Source organism: Podarcis erhardii, assembly GCF_964252035.2.
Source record: "Podarcis erhardii genome assembly, chromosome: 6".
Taxonomy (NCBI): Eukaryota; Metazoa; Chordata; class Lepidosauria; order Squamata; family Lacertidae; genus Podarcis; species Podarcis erhardii.
In genome coordinates this window covers 75,898,984-75,919,335 of record NC_138510.1, presented here as the reverse complement: position 1 = coordinate 75,919,335, position 20,352 = coordinate 75,898,984, and the positions used below count along the sequence as shown (strand labels likewise).

General features: G+C 39.0%; 1 protein-coding gene across 5 annotated transcripts in view; it reads right to left on the bottom strand.

Moving 5' to 3' along the window:
* Positions 1-20,352, bottom strand: part of DPYD (dihydropyrimidine dehydrogenase) — a 514,189-nt gene that overhangs the window by 140,738 nt on the left and 353,099 nt on the right. For 4 of the 5 annotated variants that reach the window (XM_081865765.1, XM_081865766.1, XM_081865768.1 and 1 more), the window contains one exon: positions 3,568-3,636. In XM_081865765.1, coding sequence (XP_081721891.1) covers positions 3,568-3,636 — 69 coding nt within the window. Of the gene's footprint in view, positions 1-3,567; positions 3,637-9,647; positions 9,870-20,352 lie in introns of those variants that run through there. The other variant, XM_081865769.1, reaches the window with a different exon arrangement.

The window sequence follows — 20,352 nt, the reverse complement described above, 5'->3', positions numbered from 1 at the left end:
TACATGGCTGGCCTCCTATGGAGACCTGACTGCATCTCCTCTAGGGCTTATGCACCTTGGAAGGTCACAAGTATTTGGCAGGGAGAGGGTTGTTTTCTTTCTTCTATTTTTTTAATAAAAATGTTTCTCATGTAGACCATAACCTGTGGGGCAATGTTGAGAATTTGCAAAATAAGAATGGTTTTATCAGTTCTAGAAAAAGAATAATCGAGAAGTAATAATTGAGGAGGGGAAAACCTGTCATGCTTTTAAAAAAAATATGAAGACCAAATGAAGAAGAAGAAGAAGAGTTTGGATTTGATATCCCGCTTTATCACTACCCTAAGGAGTCTCAAAGTGGCTAACAATCTCCTTTCCCTTTCCTCCCCCACAACAAACACTCTGTGAGGTGAGTGGGGCTGAGAGACTTCAGAGAAGCGTGACTAGCCCAAGGTCACCCAGCAGCTGCATGTGGAGGAGCGGAGACGCAAACCCGGTTCACCAGATTACAAGTCCACCGCTCTTAACCACTACACCACACTGGCTCCTTACAAGTCCACTGCTCGTATGGAATGATATACATGACCAGTTAAAAACTGCTGAGGCAGAATTTCACAAAGTATACTCTCCATTCATTTCAGAAGAAGAGGAACTTGAACAGCAGGGATGAGGACCAGCGGTCCTCCAGATGTTGGACTACAATTCCTGTCGTTCTGACCATGGTGGCTGGGGTTGATGGAGATCAGAATTCAACCACAACTGGGTTCCTAATCCCTGTTGCACAATACCAACATTTATGGATGTAAACAGTGGAGACCTTTTTAGATTTTAATAAGGAAAGATGGGAAAATGAGATTTAGCAGTGCATCCCAGACACTCAATCGGAAGCCGCAGAAGCCGCGTCAGATGTTCGGCTTCCCAAAAATGTTCGCAAACTGGAACAATCAATTCTGGGTTTGTGGCGTTCAGGAGCCAAAACGTTTGAGTTGCAAGGCGTTCGAGAACCAAGGTATATTTGTTCTGAGCACTTTCCTATTTATATCTCCTAATCACTACAATAACTTTATCAGTATAAAAAAATATAATATTTTTACAACTACTTTGATCAAATTCGAATTTTCATGGGAGTATGCAATAAGTGAACAAAGATATATATGATAGATATGCAAAAATAGTAAAAGGCAGAAAATTAAACAGTAGAAACAACACATTTTAAATGACTTGGTGACGAAGAATGTCTTGATCTGACATCTAAAAAGCTGCATCAAAAGTGCTAGGCAGACTTTCCCAAATAGGGCATTCCAGTCAAGGTGCTACCACTGAAAAGGGTAGTTTTCCTTTGTAGTTACTTAGCACACTTCCTATAAGGAAGGTACTTGGAACAGGGTCTCAGCAGAATATCTTTAGGCAAGAATAGATTGGTGTGGGAAGACACAACACACTGCCTCAGGTATTTGGGTCCCATGCCATTCAAGGCTTTAAACTGCACCTTGAATTCAGCAAACTATTTAAAAATGAATCTAGTTTTGAAGCAATGAGACATGCACCCTTTGCATTTGCCCTGACCCAGCTAGGGCCCTTTCATGTGTGGGGGTGAAATTACTCCTCCAAGTGAATGTTGCACATGTAATTTCATAGCTGAATCCACTAACCAGGGCTGTGCATGCTTTACTCTGGTAATATATTCCTAATGCAGATTATCAACTTTTTAGGATGGGGAGTGGGCAACCGCTCAATTCTTTTCAGGAGGATCTCACTGGAACTGAGATGAAGAAAACAATCATAAAACTGTTATCGTTTTGACGATTCCATTTTCTTTTGAGCCTATAGCATAGCTAAACTGAAAGGGCCTTTTCCTGCCTGCTAGTTGTTTCCAGGTACTGCATATAGCACATGTTCCTTTTGCAACACCGAAAACAATATAAACTATTAGACTCAATGGTGGCCATTGATGCAGGAAAAGAGAATGGGCTAGGCATGGCAATAGTGGTTAATCTTGAATTGTTTTGTAGACAGATGAAAGACGATATTGGGGGGCAGTTAATGCGAACGAAAATTAGTCAAAGCCCTCATAAAGAAATATATTGAAAAAAATGATTATATGTAATTACATGATATTATGACGAAGGCTGATCTGAAGAGCTACATGGTTTTGATTGGTTCAGGATGGTGACATTGGATTGCAACTGTTAAGATCACTGCGATCCTTTGATTGATAAAATGAAACGATGTGTGTATATAAGAAACATTGCTTTGGATTATGCTCTTAGCAGCCTCCTCCTCGTTTTCGAGGCCGTCCCTATCCAATTAAGGGCCATCTTTTTACTTGGAGCCTGCATCCTTTTATTTTGGGATTTCTGGGAGGGATAACGCCAGTCTAGGAACACCTTTTAAATTTCTCCAACAGCTGCACACTTGTAGATTTGGATTAGGTCCTAATATTTCACTTTATTTCTCCAAGGACCTGCAGTTTCATTACTGTGCAAGATTAAAACGGTACATTCAGCAGAATCAAACGGCAACATTTTTCCTGTCCCGTATCATTTGACACTGCAGATGGCAGAGTCTGTATTTTGATGCTCCTCTGTGGTTTGTTTGTTTTTTAATCCTACCTACTCATGGTGGAGGGGGGAGAACATCAAGGGGAAGACTAAGCCTGAGTCCTCCTCCCCACACTACCTTTTGATGTACAGGAAAGCTCCCTCCACACTCCCCATAGATGTATTCAAGTGTGCAAACCCCACCTGTAGTCTGCAGTGAAACAGTCCAGGAAAAAAAATTACCACTTGAATATCTAGAGTTCTGGGAAAGGGTAGACAGATTTGCAGCTTCATTTATAATTTCAGCACACACACTGATGCACGCAATGCATCTTTCAGCCTATATATTACTGCCTTAATAAAGTATTTCTTGCATAACCTTGATAAACCTTGCTTTAAAGCGAGAGAGAGAGAGAGAGAGAGAGAGGAAGAGAGAGAGTGCTAAAATTCCAGGTGCTTGACCAAGATCTTTTCATTTGTACAAGTAGGTATTTATTTTATAGGAAAACCAACAAACTGCCATTATGTACAATAGCTTTTGTGCCGCCGCCACTTTTTTTCTCCCTTTTGCAAATCTGTATTAGAAGCAGAACAGCATTAAATGAGCCTTTTATACTTTAAATATTCAAGAGTTTTATATTCAAAATTTCTTCTGGTGCTGTCAAACTAGAGTGCCTGAAGGCAAGGTAAGATCAAGTTAGGTTCTCAAAGGTAGAATTAAATTTTATCAGGGCATCCGTCATAATATGCGGGTTGCTTAAAATGCAAATAAAAAGTGTAGAGATTCAAAGGCTAAAGAATTTTCAGGTAGAATGCAAAGTCCAGGGGACCGCTTCTATGCAATAGAGTCATTTAATTTACATTTCTATCATTTTAATGAAAACACAGAAGAAACAAGCAATAATGGATATGTCTTAAGCTCTCGGTTTTTTGGTTGGAATTTCCTTTCTTTCGCAATCTCTCTCATGGAATAAAAAAGTGAAAACGGTAAGAGAGAGGAAGGGAGGGAGAGGGAATAGGATGAGAAAGCATATTAAGAGGCCATTACCTCAGCCACTTTGGAAAGTTCAGTCCAATCGTCTTTATTATAGCTGCACATGATACTGGCGATGACAATCTGAAAAGATAAGTATTGGTTTATACAATGCTGCATTCCTGAATAATTCCTTCTGCATATATTGCAATGTTTCTGCTTCTAACCCTCTTCTGATCCTATTTTGTTGTTATAACTGCAATACAGCAGTCTTGGGGATTTATTTATTTTAAAAAACTCATGGTGATAAAAGACAACGAATGTTGGGCATGAATGGGATTGGGAGGCACTGTGGGGCAAGTAACAATCTTCCAGCACAACCAACCTGAAATCAGATGGCTATTTAACACCCTCTCCCCAACAATTCCTCAACTCTTTGGCCTTTTCCGTTGGAATTCTGTTAAATGTAAACGTGCCAAATTCAATATCTTAACAGCTATCTTAAAAAAACACCAAAACACACAAACACACACAAAACCTTAAATTTGGCAGTCCTATATCGGGAATGTTGGAGACAAGTAAATAAATAAGATAAAACTAACAGAAAATTAAATTGAATTTTTGCAAGCAAGCTGGAGACAGGAAGATTTGTATGAGAATTTTCTCTCCAATACAGTGGAGTATTCCTCCTTAGAAATCATCTCCATGTAAGGAAATAATGTAATGTGCAAAGAGTCTCTAAATATGCACAAGCACACAGGTTTCCAAAAGTTGACATTAGGGAGATACAAAGGAAATTGACGGCAACTCAAAAACCCAGCAACTTCATCTCTATAGGTGCAAATTCGCAGAGTCAGACAAGCAGTTACCAGCAGTAACTGGCGTTTCGAATGGGTCACATTCTTATCTTGTAAACATCCAGTCTCTGCACAGAAATGCGACAGATTTCAACCACTCCTTGCACGGTCCCACTGATTACAACTCTCCCCCCCCCTCATATGGTTGTATATATGAATTCACACTCACATATCAATAGATTTAGGGGTAGATGACACAATCAACTCTCCAAGTGTCAAGCTCAGGAGGCACCTGCCCCAAAATGTCCCTCAACAATCCACTCTGTCAACTATTGAGTAGCTGGAAGCAATTTGCACAAGCAATTCATCTTCACTTTGTAAAGCTGGTGGTACTGACATACTGTAGGTGGCCAATACTGTTAACTTCTTTAAAATTATTCTTTGTATGGGCTTTAATAAATGGCATGCACAAGAGCGACTGCAGTCAGATGCATCCATGCAAATTTATCATCTTACGTGGCAGGGATGAATCATGCATGCACACTGTGTATTCAAAACAATGGCACAGGCTACAATTCAATCAAAAATAAGGTGTTAAAAATTAAATGGCTGGAGGGAGGGTGCCATTGATGTTCCTTACCTTGGGCATCTTTGGTTTGGGGCCAGCCTATTATATGCAAGAACTGTTATCCTCAGTTGATAGGTATCTGAATATGATACATTCACGCACATATATACTTATCAGCTAAGGATAACAGCTCACACAAAGAGCAAAGTGATGTGCCTACAATTATGCCACAATAAAATCCTTAATCTTCACGGTGTCGTGGGACTCTGTTCTTGCCACAACATGCATATCTTCTGCCGCTGCACCCCCAATATTTGTCTCAAATTGAGTGAGGCACAATAACTAATAAATCTGTCATCTACTATAGTTTATTTGCTGGAAGAAACTGTGGTGGTGCCAGACTATGTTATTATCTGAAAGCAACAAAAGGCGGTATCTTCTGCAGCTTCATTGTGTGTATATGAGAGAGATGCAGATTTCCGTTTTATAGCAAAATTATCTCAAACATTAGGCTTAAACTTTCCATATGGAGATAATTGTGACTGACAGTGCTGTCCAAAACCCCTTCTTTCAAAGGAAGGTAGGCGGTGGCGGGTTGTGGGGAGAGATGCTTAATTGGATTACTGACATGTGTTCAGTTAAGAGAGTGTCCTAATTTTCAAATAACTTTATTCTTAATGTACTATCTGTTAACTGTCCTATTTTTTACAGACACCCAAAAAAGCTTCTAGTCTAGGCCCAATTCAAAGGGGTGCTAAAAGGTAAAGGTAAAGGACCCCTGACAGTTAAGTCCAGTCACAGACGACTCTGGGGTTGCGGTGCTCATCTCGCTTTACAGGCCGAGGGAGCCGGCGTTTGTCCACAGACAGTTTTTCCGAATCATGTGGCCAGCATGACTAAGCCGCTTCTGATGCAACGGAACACCAAAACCATAGCAGCGCATGGAAACACCGTTTACCTTCCTGCTGGAGTGGTACCTATTTATCTGCTTGCCCTTTTTGGCATGCTTTCGAACTGCTAGGTTGGCAGTCTGGGTGCTAAAAACCTTTAAAACAGCCTTCACTTAGCTCATGCTTTGCTGAAGTTTTGGTCTATCCAATCCTATCAGCCCTGGCTGAGGCTGATAGGAGTTGTAGTCCAAGCCATCTGGAGAACACCAGGTTGGCAAAGCCTGATGTAAAGCCTTAAATGAATTGTGGCCAAGTTACCGGAAGAAATCCCCCCTCCCTTCTGTTCATAACTGTCCAGAGATCTTCATTGGAGACTTTTATCCAGGTTCTTGCATTAAAGAATCTGGCTGCATGATGGCCCTGCAAAGGAGGGGTCTCATTAGCAAGAAATATAGGGTGGCAGGGGGACGGGACAGGACAAGCTAAGGCTAATCAGTGGCTTTTTAAAAATGCACTTTGGCCCAGTCACAGCACCCTAAACCCCTTTGCAAAGGTAGTAGCTATGTTGTAAAGGAACAAACTTGACAAGGCTTGATCTGGGATAAAAAATGGCCACAACTTTATTGATTACAGATGAAAGTGGACTTTGGCTCATGCATTGGCTACTGGAGGGCTGAAATTTAGAACAGGGTTGTGCCAAGGATTGTGGCCTCCCCAAGACACTAATCTACCAAGGTAGCGACACTCAGGCTACTTCCATCTAGATCCCTCTAATCGGGTACCCTGAGTTCACATTTGCTTTAGGTTGGGGGTGATGCATCACTTTACGCAAACCTAGATGACTAAAATTCCACACCCAAAGAGTTGTGACATTTTGCTATGAGGAAAGCAAAACCACCCAATGGGCCCAATCTGTTTGCAAAAATTCCTTACTGGCTCCAAATATGGCAACCATTGGGAAACCATAGCAAAGACAAATGCAGCATGCACAGGAAGAAAAACATGGTTAAGACAAAATTAACTCAAAACAGTATGAAAAAGAAGGGGGGAAGGAGGGTTTGCTCTGCAGCCAATTGAGCTACAAACACTAGACACAGTCAGCTTTTCCCTTCAGTCGGCAGACAAGAAATGCTCAGGTCCAATGACCAGACTCTGCCTTATTGGCTTACCATGTTTCTCCATCATTTTGTGCCTTCTTTAAAAAAAACAAAAGTCAAAAATAATTGCCAGCGTTTTGTAGTTCTTCTAATATTCACAATTTTTTGCAAATAATTTTTCTGTAATATAATACGTAAATATATACATCATTTATGCACTCTTCCCCTAATATATGCACTTTTGTACACTTTTTGGGTGTGTGTGGAGATATATATCACAAAATTCAGAGAGGTGTGGATTTTTTTAGATGGTTGTTCCAGTTTCAGAATGCATGAATCAAGTTCCCATTACAATGTGAAGTAAATGAAATCTCTACTAGTAGCACTAGAGTAGGAAGTAACCTTCACCCTCTTTAGGCGCTTTTAATTGCCTGCATATTCCAGTGAGGCACTTTTGTTATATCATGTTATTCTGTGCCATTTTGGTTTGCTTTTATCCTACTGTTGCAGGGGGTTTTTGTGTGTGTTATTAACTGTAGCAACTCCCTTGACAAACACATATTGGAAAGGCAGATTTAAAACAATAACAAAAGAATCCACATGATCCACATAGGCCCTGTGCACAGAAATGAACAGTGCATCCTGAGACTGGACTGTGGAAAAGTGCTCATCATGCAGCTCAGCCTACACGTGAACTGGTGTTCCCATGATGAAAAAAGGGATACTTCCTCCTCTCTCACACACATCTACAGGCTAAGCAGAGTTGCACAGGAGGTGGATTTGGACCAAATGGTTAAAGCTATTTGCCCTACAAGAGAAAGGCCGCTCACCATTAGATCTGAGCATGGAATTTGTCTTGCTTAAGGCTTTCATAGGTAACCTGTAGCATTTCAATCCCAGAACTGAACCATCTGCACAGTGCAGACAAGCAGGAACTACTGAGAGATTTCCCCCCCCCCTTTTTCTGTATCTCCCATTTGGGCATTCAGTCAGATGTGTATAGTGCTGAGTGCATTGCAATGCACACAGGTGTTCCCTTCACTTGGCTATGGCCTGAGGACACATGGTGTGATCACCTGGCTGAAGTAAAGCAGGTCTGAATACACATGGAAGCCCTATGCATGATGCATTGAATTCCCTGATATTAATGTATTAATATCCACCTTCATCTCTGAGAGAGGGATCCAGTGACTCCTCTCCTCTTGGCATACTTGGGTGCCAAGGGGTTGCAGAGTGCGATTACCACATCTTTGTATGGGAGTCCAGAGTTGGAGTGAGCTGCACCAGAAGTTGTGCTGCCATGCGCAGTGTGCTTAGGATGTCAGCCAAGGCACTTTTTGGAAACATTAGATTTGTGGAGACAAAAATCAATGGGTTGGGTGGTTGGGTTAAAACAGGCACACTAAGCAAAACAGGCCTGCCTTGAAAAAAATTAATGTAGATATGCAAAACATGTTACTAGCATCTGCTATCCATGTACAAAAAGTTAACCTTTCTTGGTTTTTTGGTTTTGCTAACCACCACAAATGTTTCCTTGATTAAACATGATCAATCACTGCTGCGTGCTGCATTTTATTCAACCTTGAAAAACACACGAGAGGAACAAAATGTCAATTATGCAAACAATATCCTTTTATAATGCTGCATTTTTTATGTGAAGGCCCTTCTAGAGTTAGAGAACAGATGGAATGTTATTTCGTAAGTATTTAGTAGTCGGCAAAGCCTCTTTTCCAAAACAGTGGGCTTGCAGTTCCCAATATCAGGGATAGAAAGCATGCTTAAATTTGCACAGGGCTAAATTAAAAAGGGTCCTTCAGAATTTGCCACCCCATTTACAGTGGTGAATATTGTGGGCAGGGGCATTCCAGTGGTTTGGGGAGAGAGGAGGCAAATTTCATCAAAGTCTTTGGGTAAGGAAGGTATGTGCATCCCATTCCGAGCTAGTCTGAGGAGTGACCTCTTTGGAGCAAGAGACTGTGGCCCCACAGAGTGCCCCATAGCAACAAAAGACCTTGAGGAACCTACCATAATCCAAAGCAGCCTGAAGTGTTCCATCTCAAAACGCCTTACCCCGACCCACCTCCAACCCTTCCTGCCATGAAGATGATTTTCTGTGAAATCTGAAAAAGCTGAGTTTCAAAAAACGTGGAAGTGATACAGGAGACGCAATGCTTTGAATATTTTTAACTAAGATAACTAATTTTAAGGTGTTGGTTCATCTAGTATTCACTTTCAAAATCAATGATATATGTACGATGAAAATAGTGTCTTCTACTGGAAACAAAATATTTCAAAACTGGCCTCTCATTTCACATTTATATGTTCATGTGACATCAGCAGTGATGGAAAAGAAACCCTATACGGTACTTTCAATCTATTGTGCATCTAGGGTGTTCATAACAGTAGAAGCTATTCATTTCCTTTCTAAGAGGCTTATTTACAAGCCACTGTCTATTCTCATATGAAAAGCGCTTATACCAAAAGATAAGTTTTTCTCATGATATTACGTGGGGGGGAAACTGGCAGGACGTGTTCAAGTGTACTTTTCTTCTCTTTTCCCTTTTGATAAATGCATTTTCCTATATTTCTTTTTTTTATAATAATTTTTTATTCATTTTCCAAACATTTTTATACAATCAACTCACATTAACTCTCACATTCATCAATTTTTGACTTCCCTCAGTTTCTCTGCCAATCTTTGGTTAAAATTTCTATTGTTAACGCATTTCTGAACTTATTATTGCCTTTAACCATTCCTCTTCCTTTCTCCTACTTTCTTTTTTACAATATATCTTAATTTTTCACAGAGACTCTTCAAAACCAACAAGCGTTGTCTGTGCATCACATATGCTTTTCAGATAATCTGTAAATTTTCCCCAGTCCTCGATAAACTTTTGGTCTTTCTGATATCGAATCTTCCCAGTCAGTTTATCCAATTCCGCATATTCAGTCAGTTTCATTCTCCATTCTTCCACTGTTGGAATTTCTTCCTGCTTCCATCTTTGCGCCAGAAGTATTCTTGCAGCTGTTACAGCGTATTGGAAAAGTTTACAATCTTTTCTATTAATTTCATTACCTACCAATCCTAGTAAGAAGGCTTCTGGTTTTCTAACAAATGTATATCTCAACATCTTTTTCAATTCCTTATATATCATTTCCCAGAAGCCTTTCACCTTTTTGCACTCCCACCACATATGATAGAAAGTTCCTTCTTTTTCTTTACATTTCCAACACTTATTACATGTTTTATACATTTTAGCTAATTTAACTGGTGTTATGTACCATCTATATACCATTTTCATTACATTTTCCTTCAACGCGGTACACGCCGTAAATTTTAACCTTTCATTCCATAATTTTGTCCAATCATCATATTGTATAAAGTTTCTGGCCCAATGTATCATTACTGATTTCACCTCTTCATCTTTTGTATGCCATTCCAACAACATTCTATACATTTTAGACAAATTTTTATACTCATTATTCAATACCTCTATTTGGAATTTTGATTCTTTCCCTTCATATCCACACATTTTACAGTCTTTTTTAAACATTTCACTAATCTGGTAGTAGTGCAACCAATCATAAACAAATTCTTTCACCTCTTCATAAGTTTTCATTTTCCATTCCCCCCCCCTCTTACTATCAATTCTCCATAAGTTATCCACCTCCCCCTCATGTTTATCTTTTTCACACTCATCACTTCAAATGGTGAAAGCCAATGGGGGAGTCTTGGTTCCAACAAATTTTTATACCTCTCCCACACCTCTATCAATGATCTTTGGAAGATGTGGTTTTCAAAGCCTTTATGATTTTTTTTTCTTTTCATACCACAGATATGCATGCCACCCGAATCTATTATCAAATCCTTCTAAATCTAACAACTCTCCATTCACTAATTTAATCCATTCCTTTAACCAACAGAGGCATGATGCTTCATAATATAGTTTCAAGTCTGGCAGGGCGAAGCCACCTCTTTCTCTCGCATCTGTTAATAACTTAAACTGAATCCTTGGCTTTTTGCCCTGCCAGATGTATCTTGAAACTATTTTTTGCCATTCTTTGAAAATTGATGCCCCTTTAATTATCAGTAGTGATTGGAATAGAAATAACATCCTTGGCAGCACACTCATCTTTATCGTAGATATCCTTCCCCAAAAAGATAGCTTCAATCTTCCCCACACCTCCAGATCCCTTTTTATCCCATTCCAAACAGGTACATAGTTATTTTGAAACAAATCAATATTCTTGGGGGTTAACCATACTCCTAAATATTTCACTTTGTTCACCACTTCCAGCCCTGTACTTTGTTGCATTTCCTCTATTAATTCTTGGTCCATATTTTTCGCAATAATTTTAGTCTTTCTTTTGTTTAAATAAAAACCTGCAACTTGACCAAATTGTTCTATTTCTTCTAGAATTCTTTTAACACTTCCCGTTGGCTCTTCTACCATCATTACAAGATCGTCCGCAAATGCTTTGACTTTATACTCATTTTTCCCTACAGACACCCCTTTTATTTCTTCATCTTTTCTTATTGATTTTAGCAAAACCTCCAGCACCAAGATAAATAATAATGGTGATAATGGGCATCCTTGTCTTGTACCCTTTGTTATTTTAATGTCTTCCGTTGTATAATTGTTTACTATCAACTTCGCTTTTTGCTCTGTATATATTGCCTTTAGTCCATTAAAAAATTCCGTACCTACGTCCATATGTTCCAAATTTTTTAACATAAAGTTCCATGATATATTGTCAAAGGCCTTTTCCGCATCCACAAAGATTAACATAGCTTGTTTCTCATTCCTGGCATTCAGATATTCTATCATATTTATTATATTATCTTTCATCTGTCTGCCAGGAAGGAAACCTGCCTGATCCTTATGTATAAGATCTTGCAGTACGTTTTTCATTCTCTTTGCTAATATACTTGCAAAGATTTTATAGTCAGTGTTCAACATCGAAATAGGCCTATAATTTTTAACTTGCGTTAAGTCCGATTCTTGTTTTGGGATAAGTGTAATAAAGGCTTCTTTCCAAGTTTCCAGTATTTTTCAAGATATTGTTTACAACTTCTTTCAGTGGTACAAGTAGGGTGCTTCTCATTTCCTTATAGTATCTAGCTGTGAATCCATCTGGTCCTGGGGCTTTCCCCTTTTTCAATTTGCTTATTGCCTCTTTAATTTCTTCAATTTCAATTGGGGCATTCAAGTTATCTTTTTTCTCCGTCGGGATCTTCTGCACTTCTTTTTCCTTTAAGAATCTTTCTATCTTCCTCATATTATTCTTTTCTTTATTTTTGTACAGTTGTTTATAAAAGTCTAAGAATCGTTTTCTAATTTATTTCGGGTCTTCTATTTCCATACCTTCAATGATGATTTTGTTTACTGTATTCTGCTCTTTTCTTTTCTTTATCTGCCACGCAAGACATTTTCCTGATTTATTCGCAAATTCAAAATTTCTTTGTTTCATTCTTTTTATATTCCCTTCTACTTCCTTATTTATTATCATTGCAAGAGTCTTTATGTTTTGTCTTATCTTTTCGTTATTTGGTTTTTTATCAATTTTTGTTCATTCTCCATTATTTGTCTCAATAATTCCTTTTTATTCTTTTCCCTATTTTTATTTTTCAGGGCATTTTGTTGAATGAAAAAGCCCCTAACCACAGCTTTGCTGGCGTCCCAGACTGTACTCATTTTTGTTCCCTTATTACAGTTATTTACAAAATATTCCGACAGGTTCTTTTGAGCATTTTCTACTACTTTCTGACCATCTAGAAGATAGTCGTTTATTCTCCATCTAAACGTTCTTTCTTCAAAACCTTTTAATTCAAATTTTATTGCACTATGGTCCGAAATCACTCTTGGTTGAATTTCAATTTTCGAGATTCTTGGGGTTAATTCATTTGAGACCCACACCTGGTCTATTCTTGACATGGATTGGTTTGGTTCTGCATAAAACGTGAATTGTTTCTCCAGTGGGTGTCTAAGTCTCCAAATGTCAATCAAATTACAATTCTTAGTCATTGAGAAAAAAGTCTTAGGTAATTTCCCATATTTGCTCACCCTCTGTTGTTCTCAGTCTGTCCATTTCCATTGACACCACTCCATTCAGGTCTCCCATTATTATAATTTTCTGACCCATATATTCAAACAGTTAATTTGAACTGCCATAACTCTGCCTTCTTCATCTTTAAAATTTTGTTGAGTTTCAATTTTTTTTCTGATGTACAAAACTACTCCTTTTTTTACTCCTATCCGAAGATATAAATTCATTTCCCAATCTTTTATTAATTATTTTTTTTATGTCTTCTTGCCACATGAGTTTCTTGTAGACAAATGATACCCAATTTTTTCTTTTTTAGATGTTGTTCAACTTTATTTCGTTTTTTTTATTGTTAATCCCATTAATATTCCAAGTCCATAACTTTAATTCCATTTTTGCCATTTTGAATTCTTTATTACAAATTTTATAATTTGTCTACTTCTTCTTCCTCCTCTTCTTCTTCTTCTTCTTCTTCTTCTTCTTCTTCTTCTTCTTCTTCTTTCTCTTCTTCTTCCCTCTTTCTTTCTTCCTCTAATTCATCCGGGTCCACTCCTCCTGCCGCCTCCATTCCTGGTTCCACTTCTCTTGTTTCTTCCTCATCACTTCACAGCTCTTTATATTTTCTTAAATATTTTCCTATTTCTTCCGGGCTCGTAAGTCTATGTCTTTTACTTTTGTAAATAAAAGAGATTCCTTCCGGGTATTCCCATCTGAATTCTATATTATTTTTCCTAAAATCTGAACTGTTGGTTTATATGGGTCTCTCCATTTAAGTAACCTGATCGGGATGTCTTTAAAAATGATTATATAGTTTCCTTCAATGTTCAGCCTGTTCTCTCTATTTTTCTGGAGTATCAAATTTCTCATCTCTCTGTCCTTAAAGGTAATCAGGCAGTCCCCTGGGAATTTTCTTGCCTTAGCCAATCTTATCTTCATTCGGAAAGCACTTTGCACCGATCTTGCCACCTCATCTATATTCATCTCCATCCATTGTGCAATCTCTTTTATTAACTTTTCTTTAATATTTTCTCCTTGCACCTCTGGAACTATCCTCAATCTTAAGTTCACTTCTCTCTGCCTGAGTTCATTCATAGAAATCGCATCCCAGACTTCCTCTTGTGTTTTATTAATTTCCGACATTCCCATCCTTATTTTTTCTTCCTCCTTCTTCACTTCCCTCATTTCCAATCTTGTCTTTTTCAACCCCTCTTCCAAATTCTGTGTCCTCTTACTCACATCCTTCAATTGCCCTTTCAGTTCATTAACTGTAACATCAATTTTTTTGTCCATTTGGCCCATTCTCTTATCCATTTGCTCTAATTTTGCTTCTATTTTTTTTCCACTCTGCTTAATATTGGAATTGATCTCTGCAAACATTTTCAAAATCTCTCCTTTAAAGTCCTCTTCTTGTTTTGATCCTCTCCTCTCTACCGGTGTTCCTCCCCCCCTTTCTTTTGTGTATGAGACATTGTAATTAATTTCCGAACACCTGATATGATATACAGTCAAAGACAATCAGTATATATACGATCAATAACAATCAGTATTCAATCTTGATATAAATCATTAAATCACTTCTTTTCAAAAAAAGGCGTCGAAAAAAAAAGAATTTTTACCCTTCCCAATTCTCATGCACTTAAACCTAAATATTAATCAATTTATGTATATCAATTTTTCCCAAAATAGTTTTCACAAATATATACCTATAGGGGGAAACACCAATAAATTTTTAAGATTCACACTTTTGAGAGATCAATCTCCCACTGCAAAAAAGAAATTAATTTCCTTTCTTCTTTCTTCTTGCCACCACTTAGGCTATATCCATACCGACTTCTTATTGAAGAAATGCCCTCCAAATAATGCTGCTGTACTGTCTAAATTTTTGTAACCCAATGGTTATATATTGTATTCCCAAAATTATAATCCAATTATGTGGCCAAAGTTATTAAAAATGCTGATAGGTGTTCCAATTATATCCAGAAATGTCCAAGGGGCACCAAGTATATCCAGAGGTAGGAAATAAAAAAGAAATATCTAAAGGAGTCTGACCACAAATAATTGTAAAGGCTGCCAGTCTCCTTATTTTGGAGTGATATTTTTGAGTTCAAATGTGAAAACGGTAATATTTTTAAGTTCAGATGTAAAAACAGAGGGAGAAGAGAAAAAGAAGAGTGATCTTTAGTTTGACAGTCCAGACTAATCCAATAATGGGAAATGAAAAATAAAAATAAAAATGAAACACGGAGGAGTGATTAATTCAGCTCCAATTTTCCTTAGCTCCAAATAAAAGTATAGTACTGAAGACAGACAGCTAAGCTGTTCTTTCTCAGTTCATTCCGCGGACTCACACACACACACACACACACACACACAAAGCAAAAACAACTTGGGTAGATAGCCTCATTCCAACATTGTCTCTTTTTCTTTCCTTTTATATTTAAACGTTCGAATTAAATTAAATTAAATACAGATGTATCCAATCATATAAGAAAACTTTTTACTGTTTAATATTGTCTTTCCATCCCTTTATTATATTTTTTTGTCGCTGGATGACTTCCTTCAACATAAAATGGAGAAACAAAAGTTCTATTTCGTTGCGCAGTTTTTTTCCCAAAACCGAAAGTACCAAGAAGTGACTTTCTTTCTTTCTTACTTCGCTCAGACCGTTCATTGTATCAAAGACCTTTTAAAGTCACAAAATAGTTACCCTCTGCTCCCCCTTTTAGTTATCCTCTTTTTCTGCTACTTTTTGTTACTTTTGCAACAATTTATCTCACTTTTAACAAGTTCTCTAAGAGGGAGAAGTTCAAACCGCTTGCCATTTTACCAACCTCCGCTCCACACTCCGCTCGTAGTCTTGCGTTCCCCTCCGATTGCAGTCTAAACTGACCTCTTTTTTATCTCCTTCTTTTTTTTCAAAGCCTTTCTTTCATACTCCAATTGTAATCCAAATTAGGCTCTGATTGATTGCTTTTGAGAATTGGTCACTCGCCCTGCAAGCCTGGGGCTGCGTTCTCGAGGGTGAGACAATGGCTTCCCAGTGCCTGCTTTCTCCGCCCGCCGCTCTCTTCGCTCCTATTATGGAGTTACCTGGCAGCTGGGCGATCTGCAAATGGCTTCGCTGGGATCCTGACCCTCTGGTTTCCCTCCAGAGGGGTTTTGGGGGGCTATCGCGCCCTGTAGCACCCCCTTTTACCCTCGAGAACCCAGTCTGGCACAGTGAAGGAGCCAGACTCACTTTTCTGCTCTGTCTACCAGGCATACGTGCCCTACCCAAACATCAATGCATATGGGCTGAAATTTGAAAAGGGTGTGGAATCTCTCTCTCTCTCTCTCTCTCTCTCTCTCTGTGTGTGTGTGTGTGTGTGTGTTATATAAACCCAAATTGCGTGGTTGATTTGCCCACTCCTTCCAAAAGTAGAATTCAATGAGATAAATAACTATACAACTTTTAGAAGACACCTAAAGGCAGGCCTGTATAGGGAAGTTTTCAATGATTGATGTTTTAGTAAGCTTTTATATTTGTTGGAAGCTGTCCAGAGTGGCTGGGGCAACCCAGTCTATTATTATTATTATTAGTAGTAGTAGTGAAGGAATGGGTTTCTGTATAGTAAGTTTAAAACTGTTTAAAACTGTTCTTTCAAAAGAGAGCACTTTTAAATGCGTAAAACTTGAGCTGTTGAGCAAAAACATAAACAAGCTCTCTCCTTTATCAGTCATGGCAAGGGATGACCTTGGCTCTCTAGGGGAACAAAGAAAACACGTCAGAACTTTATCTTATGTGCTGACCACAAAATACGCGCAAGACCGATGTCTGGGAAAAACGCCAAAAGTGTGTTCCTGGAGATGGTGACCTCGTCCCAGATAAGAGTAGGAAGAGGAAGATCCTTTTATGGTCAGAAGTACAGGAAGGAAGATCCTTTTATGGTTGAGAGTACCAGAGCAGGAACATATGTGATGTCAACCTGTGTACGTAGGGCAACGTGGTTGGGCTCCTAGGGGAGGAGTGAGAGGGTGCCTGGAGGATATATAAACTGCATGAAACCCGTCATTTCTTTGGACTTGCTGTGGACTTGATCACGCAAGTGCCTTCTGCTATCCGGAGAGCAGAATAAACTCTTTCTTTGAACTAACTTGGTGTCATTTGACTTCCTTCCTCCTGTCCCGGAGCAACGCAGACCCAATCGGTGAACTCCAATAAGGCTACAGTAGTATTATTATTACTATTAACATGACTCACATTCATAATTGAAAACCATGTCTAATCATACAGGGCTTTGAGGGTCAAAACCAGCACTGTTAATTGAAACTATTTGGCAATCAGGCCGGAACTAGTGTTATGTATCATCACACTTTCCTACGACTTTCTGCATTACCTGAAGTTTTCCAGCTAGCCTTCAAAGGCAGTCCCATTTGCAGTGCTGTGTAGTAATCCAGCCAGAGGCTACTAGAACATAGGCAACTGAAGCAAAGATGTCTCTGTCCAGATATTTATGAAACACATTCGGGGGTCATTGAAGTAACCATATTTTGGGTGTGTGTACATGCATCCCTGAGAACTTCAGGGTATATTGGGTCATCTCTGCTGCTACTGGATAAGTGTAATAAGGTGATCCAGGGAAGGGGGCAATGGACAAGAAGGATTGCTAACCCAAAGACCTCAGACTCTGCTGAGGCCTCAGACGCTGCCCACTGAAGTCCTGCATGGAAACCCCACTGAACTTTTCAAGACCAGCCACCAGAAAGGACTTGGAATGTTTTAAATAGACATGTGCTGTACAAGAGCACCACTTTCAAATGAATGGAAGCTCCACAAGAGCACTGCATTCATGCCGTCTCCAGCTCTGATTCACTTTCGTATTTTATAGACTGAAACCATTTCGATGGATACAGCTACTAAATCTTGCACTGTCCATAATCTCGTCTCTGGATAGCGCATATTATGAAGAGCATTCTCTATGGGATATTTATTTGAGAACATTTCCATGCTTTGTCCCGGCCCACCAAAATAACAATAAAATGAGTTAAATGAGATAGTAATATGAGACATGCAAAATGTTCTCTATTGTGCGCATCAAAACTTTGGGAAAAAAAGAAAGCTTTTCAATAAAGCACGGCTCGAGTGCGTGTGAAACAATAAGATGAATGCTTGGCATTAGATTACAGCATCCTAAGCTACGCTTACAATTACTGTATAATAATGAAGGCATTAGTAATTGTTGTTCTCCGAAAGACACTACCAAGATACATCCCCGCAGTTCTTGCATGTTATTTTACAACTCCCTCAGAGCTTAGAAAGAAAGACAAACTGCTGACTGATATTGCCCTCCTTTTCATTAGGTGTGTGCCTTTGCATTATAAATGCTGAGACACTGGTTTGCTTCCTCCCCCCCCCCAAAAAAAACTTCAATTGAAATACTTGCTTTGAATATAATTCACTAGTAACGAATCTTTACAAAGAACTCTAAAATGATTTTTTTAAAACAACAACAACAACAACATGAAAGCCAAAAGTGCCCAGAGGAATTAGAGGAGCATTATATATTTTTTTTTACATTTCCTGCTTGAAATGTGGTGCATTTGTGTTAAATCTTTGAGCTACATCCTCCCTTTTAATTTGACTGGACAAACCATGGAATATTGCTTCCATCGGCATACCCAGTACAACTGTAATATTCGCTAGAACCCTATCTTTTCTCCTTAAGTTTCAAGTCCTTGGTGTTTACAAAGGAAAGGGTTAAAAATGAATGGCTTCTCTGTTTATGGCTCTGAGACATGCAAGCCAGCCTGATAGCATGTAGACAGCTGCTGTGGATGGGTCAGTACAGATTTACCTTCTCTCTCTGATGGTACCCATTAATAGATGGGATGAAGCATAGTTGAAAAGGGAAGTCTATATGCCTCCTTTATTGTACGGGCAGATTTTGGTCCTATACAAGGAATGCTGCATCTGATAATTTACTTTATTAATCATCATCTAGTCCACGTAAACAAGCTGTTTTAACATTTGCACATGTGAGAAAGCTCATTTATCATATGGAATAATTTTAGTTTGCTACAATCGTGGACCATGAGTGCTATCCGTAGATGTTTGGACATAATAGAAAGAGTCAAGCTCTTTGAAATGGGAGCAAGACAGATGTTGGAACTCCCTCCCTTGCAAGTATTGGCTGCCTTGTGGACCTTTTAAAAAAAACCATATTGTGTTTTTCCCTTGGAATTTTGATTCGTCACTGGATTGAAATAAAAAAAATAAGCTTCTTATTAAAACCCTCTTACAGCTTCAAATCCCATGCAATAAGAGAGTTAACCGTTGTAAACCCTGTCATGTCTGTGAGAAGCAGAGGAATTATCTTGTTATCAATTTAATAATGGAGCATTGAAGTAAATGATGCCGTCCACTGACACCAGTAACGCTGCGCTCCCCTGGGAAATTCAAGTCTGTAGAAACTGTCAATCTAGATGGATATGGACATACTAAACAATGTACCTCCAAGTCCATAAATCTATTCTTTCGATGCCGCCTTGCTGAAAAAGATTCTGCATAGAGATAGACACAAGTAATGCAGGATGTCTTGACATTACTGTCCTGCAAGCCTCCTCTCTCTCTCTCTCTCTCTCTCTCTCTCTCTCTCTCTCTCTCTCTCTCTCTGAATTAAAAATAAATAAATAAACCCAGAGTGGGGCCAGTAAGCAATTTAACCACTTCTTTCCTTCTTTTGTTTTGATCCGCAACCTGCATTTAAGACTTGCTACAGCAGTGGGGGAGATCGCACACATGCAAACCTTTTAATAATTGAATGTGAGTGGTAGATTCTCTTGTAACAAATTACTCATCTGTTTATGCCTAGAAGCCTTCTTGGCTTTCCTCCCCCCCCCCTTTCCCTCTTTCCCTTTTCTTTTGGCTGCTTGCTCATCTGTTGCGTTGTGGCACTGTCCGCTGCCCGACCAGATTGAGATGCAGCGGATCTTTTGCTGCCGCCGCTGTTTGTTTTTAATAAAGCAAATATCCTTCCGGCAGGCAAATAATCTCGGATAGCAGCAGCCCTCAATGCAAGCATGTTGGCGTTTGTTCACAGTGGGGCAGAGAACACAGAATGGGAATGGCAAACAACAAAGGCTAAATCAGGGACGTTTCATCTGAGTGCAGGAAATGGGGAGCATGCGACCAGCGTTGCATTACAGTAACACTCCTTGGGCTGCGTCTCAGGGATGGCCAGCACGAGCCTCTGTGCACGTGCAAAGCAGAGAAGATCAAGTGGTGCCAATTTTAATCTAGCAACAAGGTAAGGTGCTGAGCTGCTAAGAAGACGGCAGCATTGAACATTCCCGGTGGAAGTAGTGGAAACCAAAGGCAACTATAACAAAGGGGTTTTGTAGCACCTCAAAAGACTGGAAGCTTTATTGTGGCATAAGTGTTTGTGGACATGAGTCCTACTTCATCAGATGCATGGAGTATTATC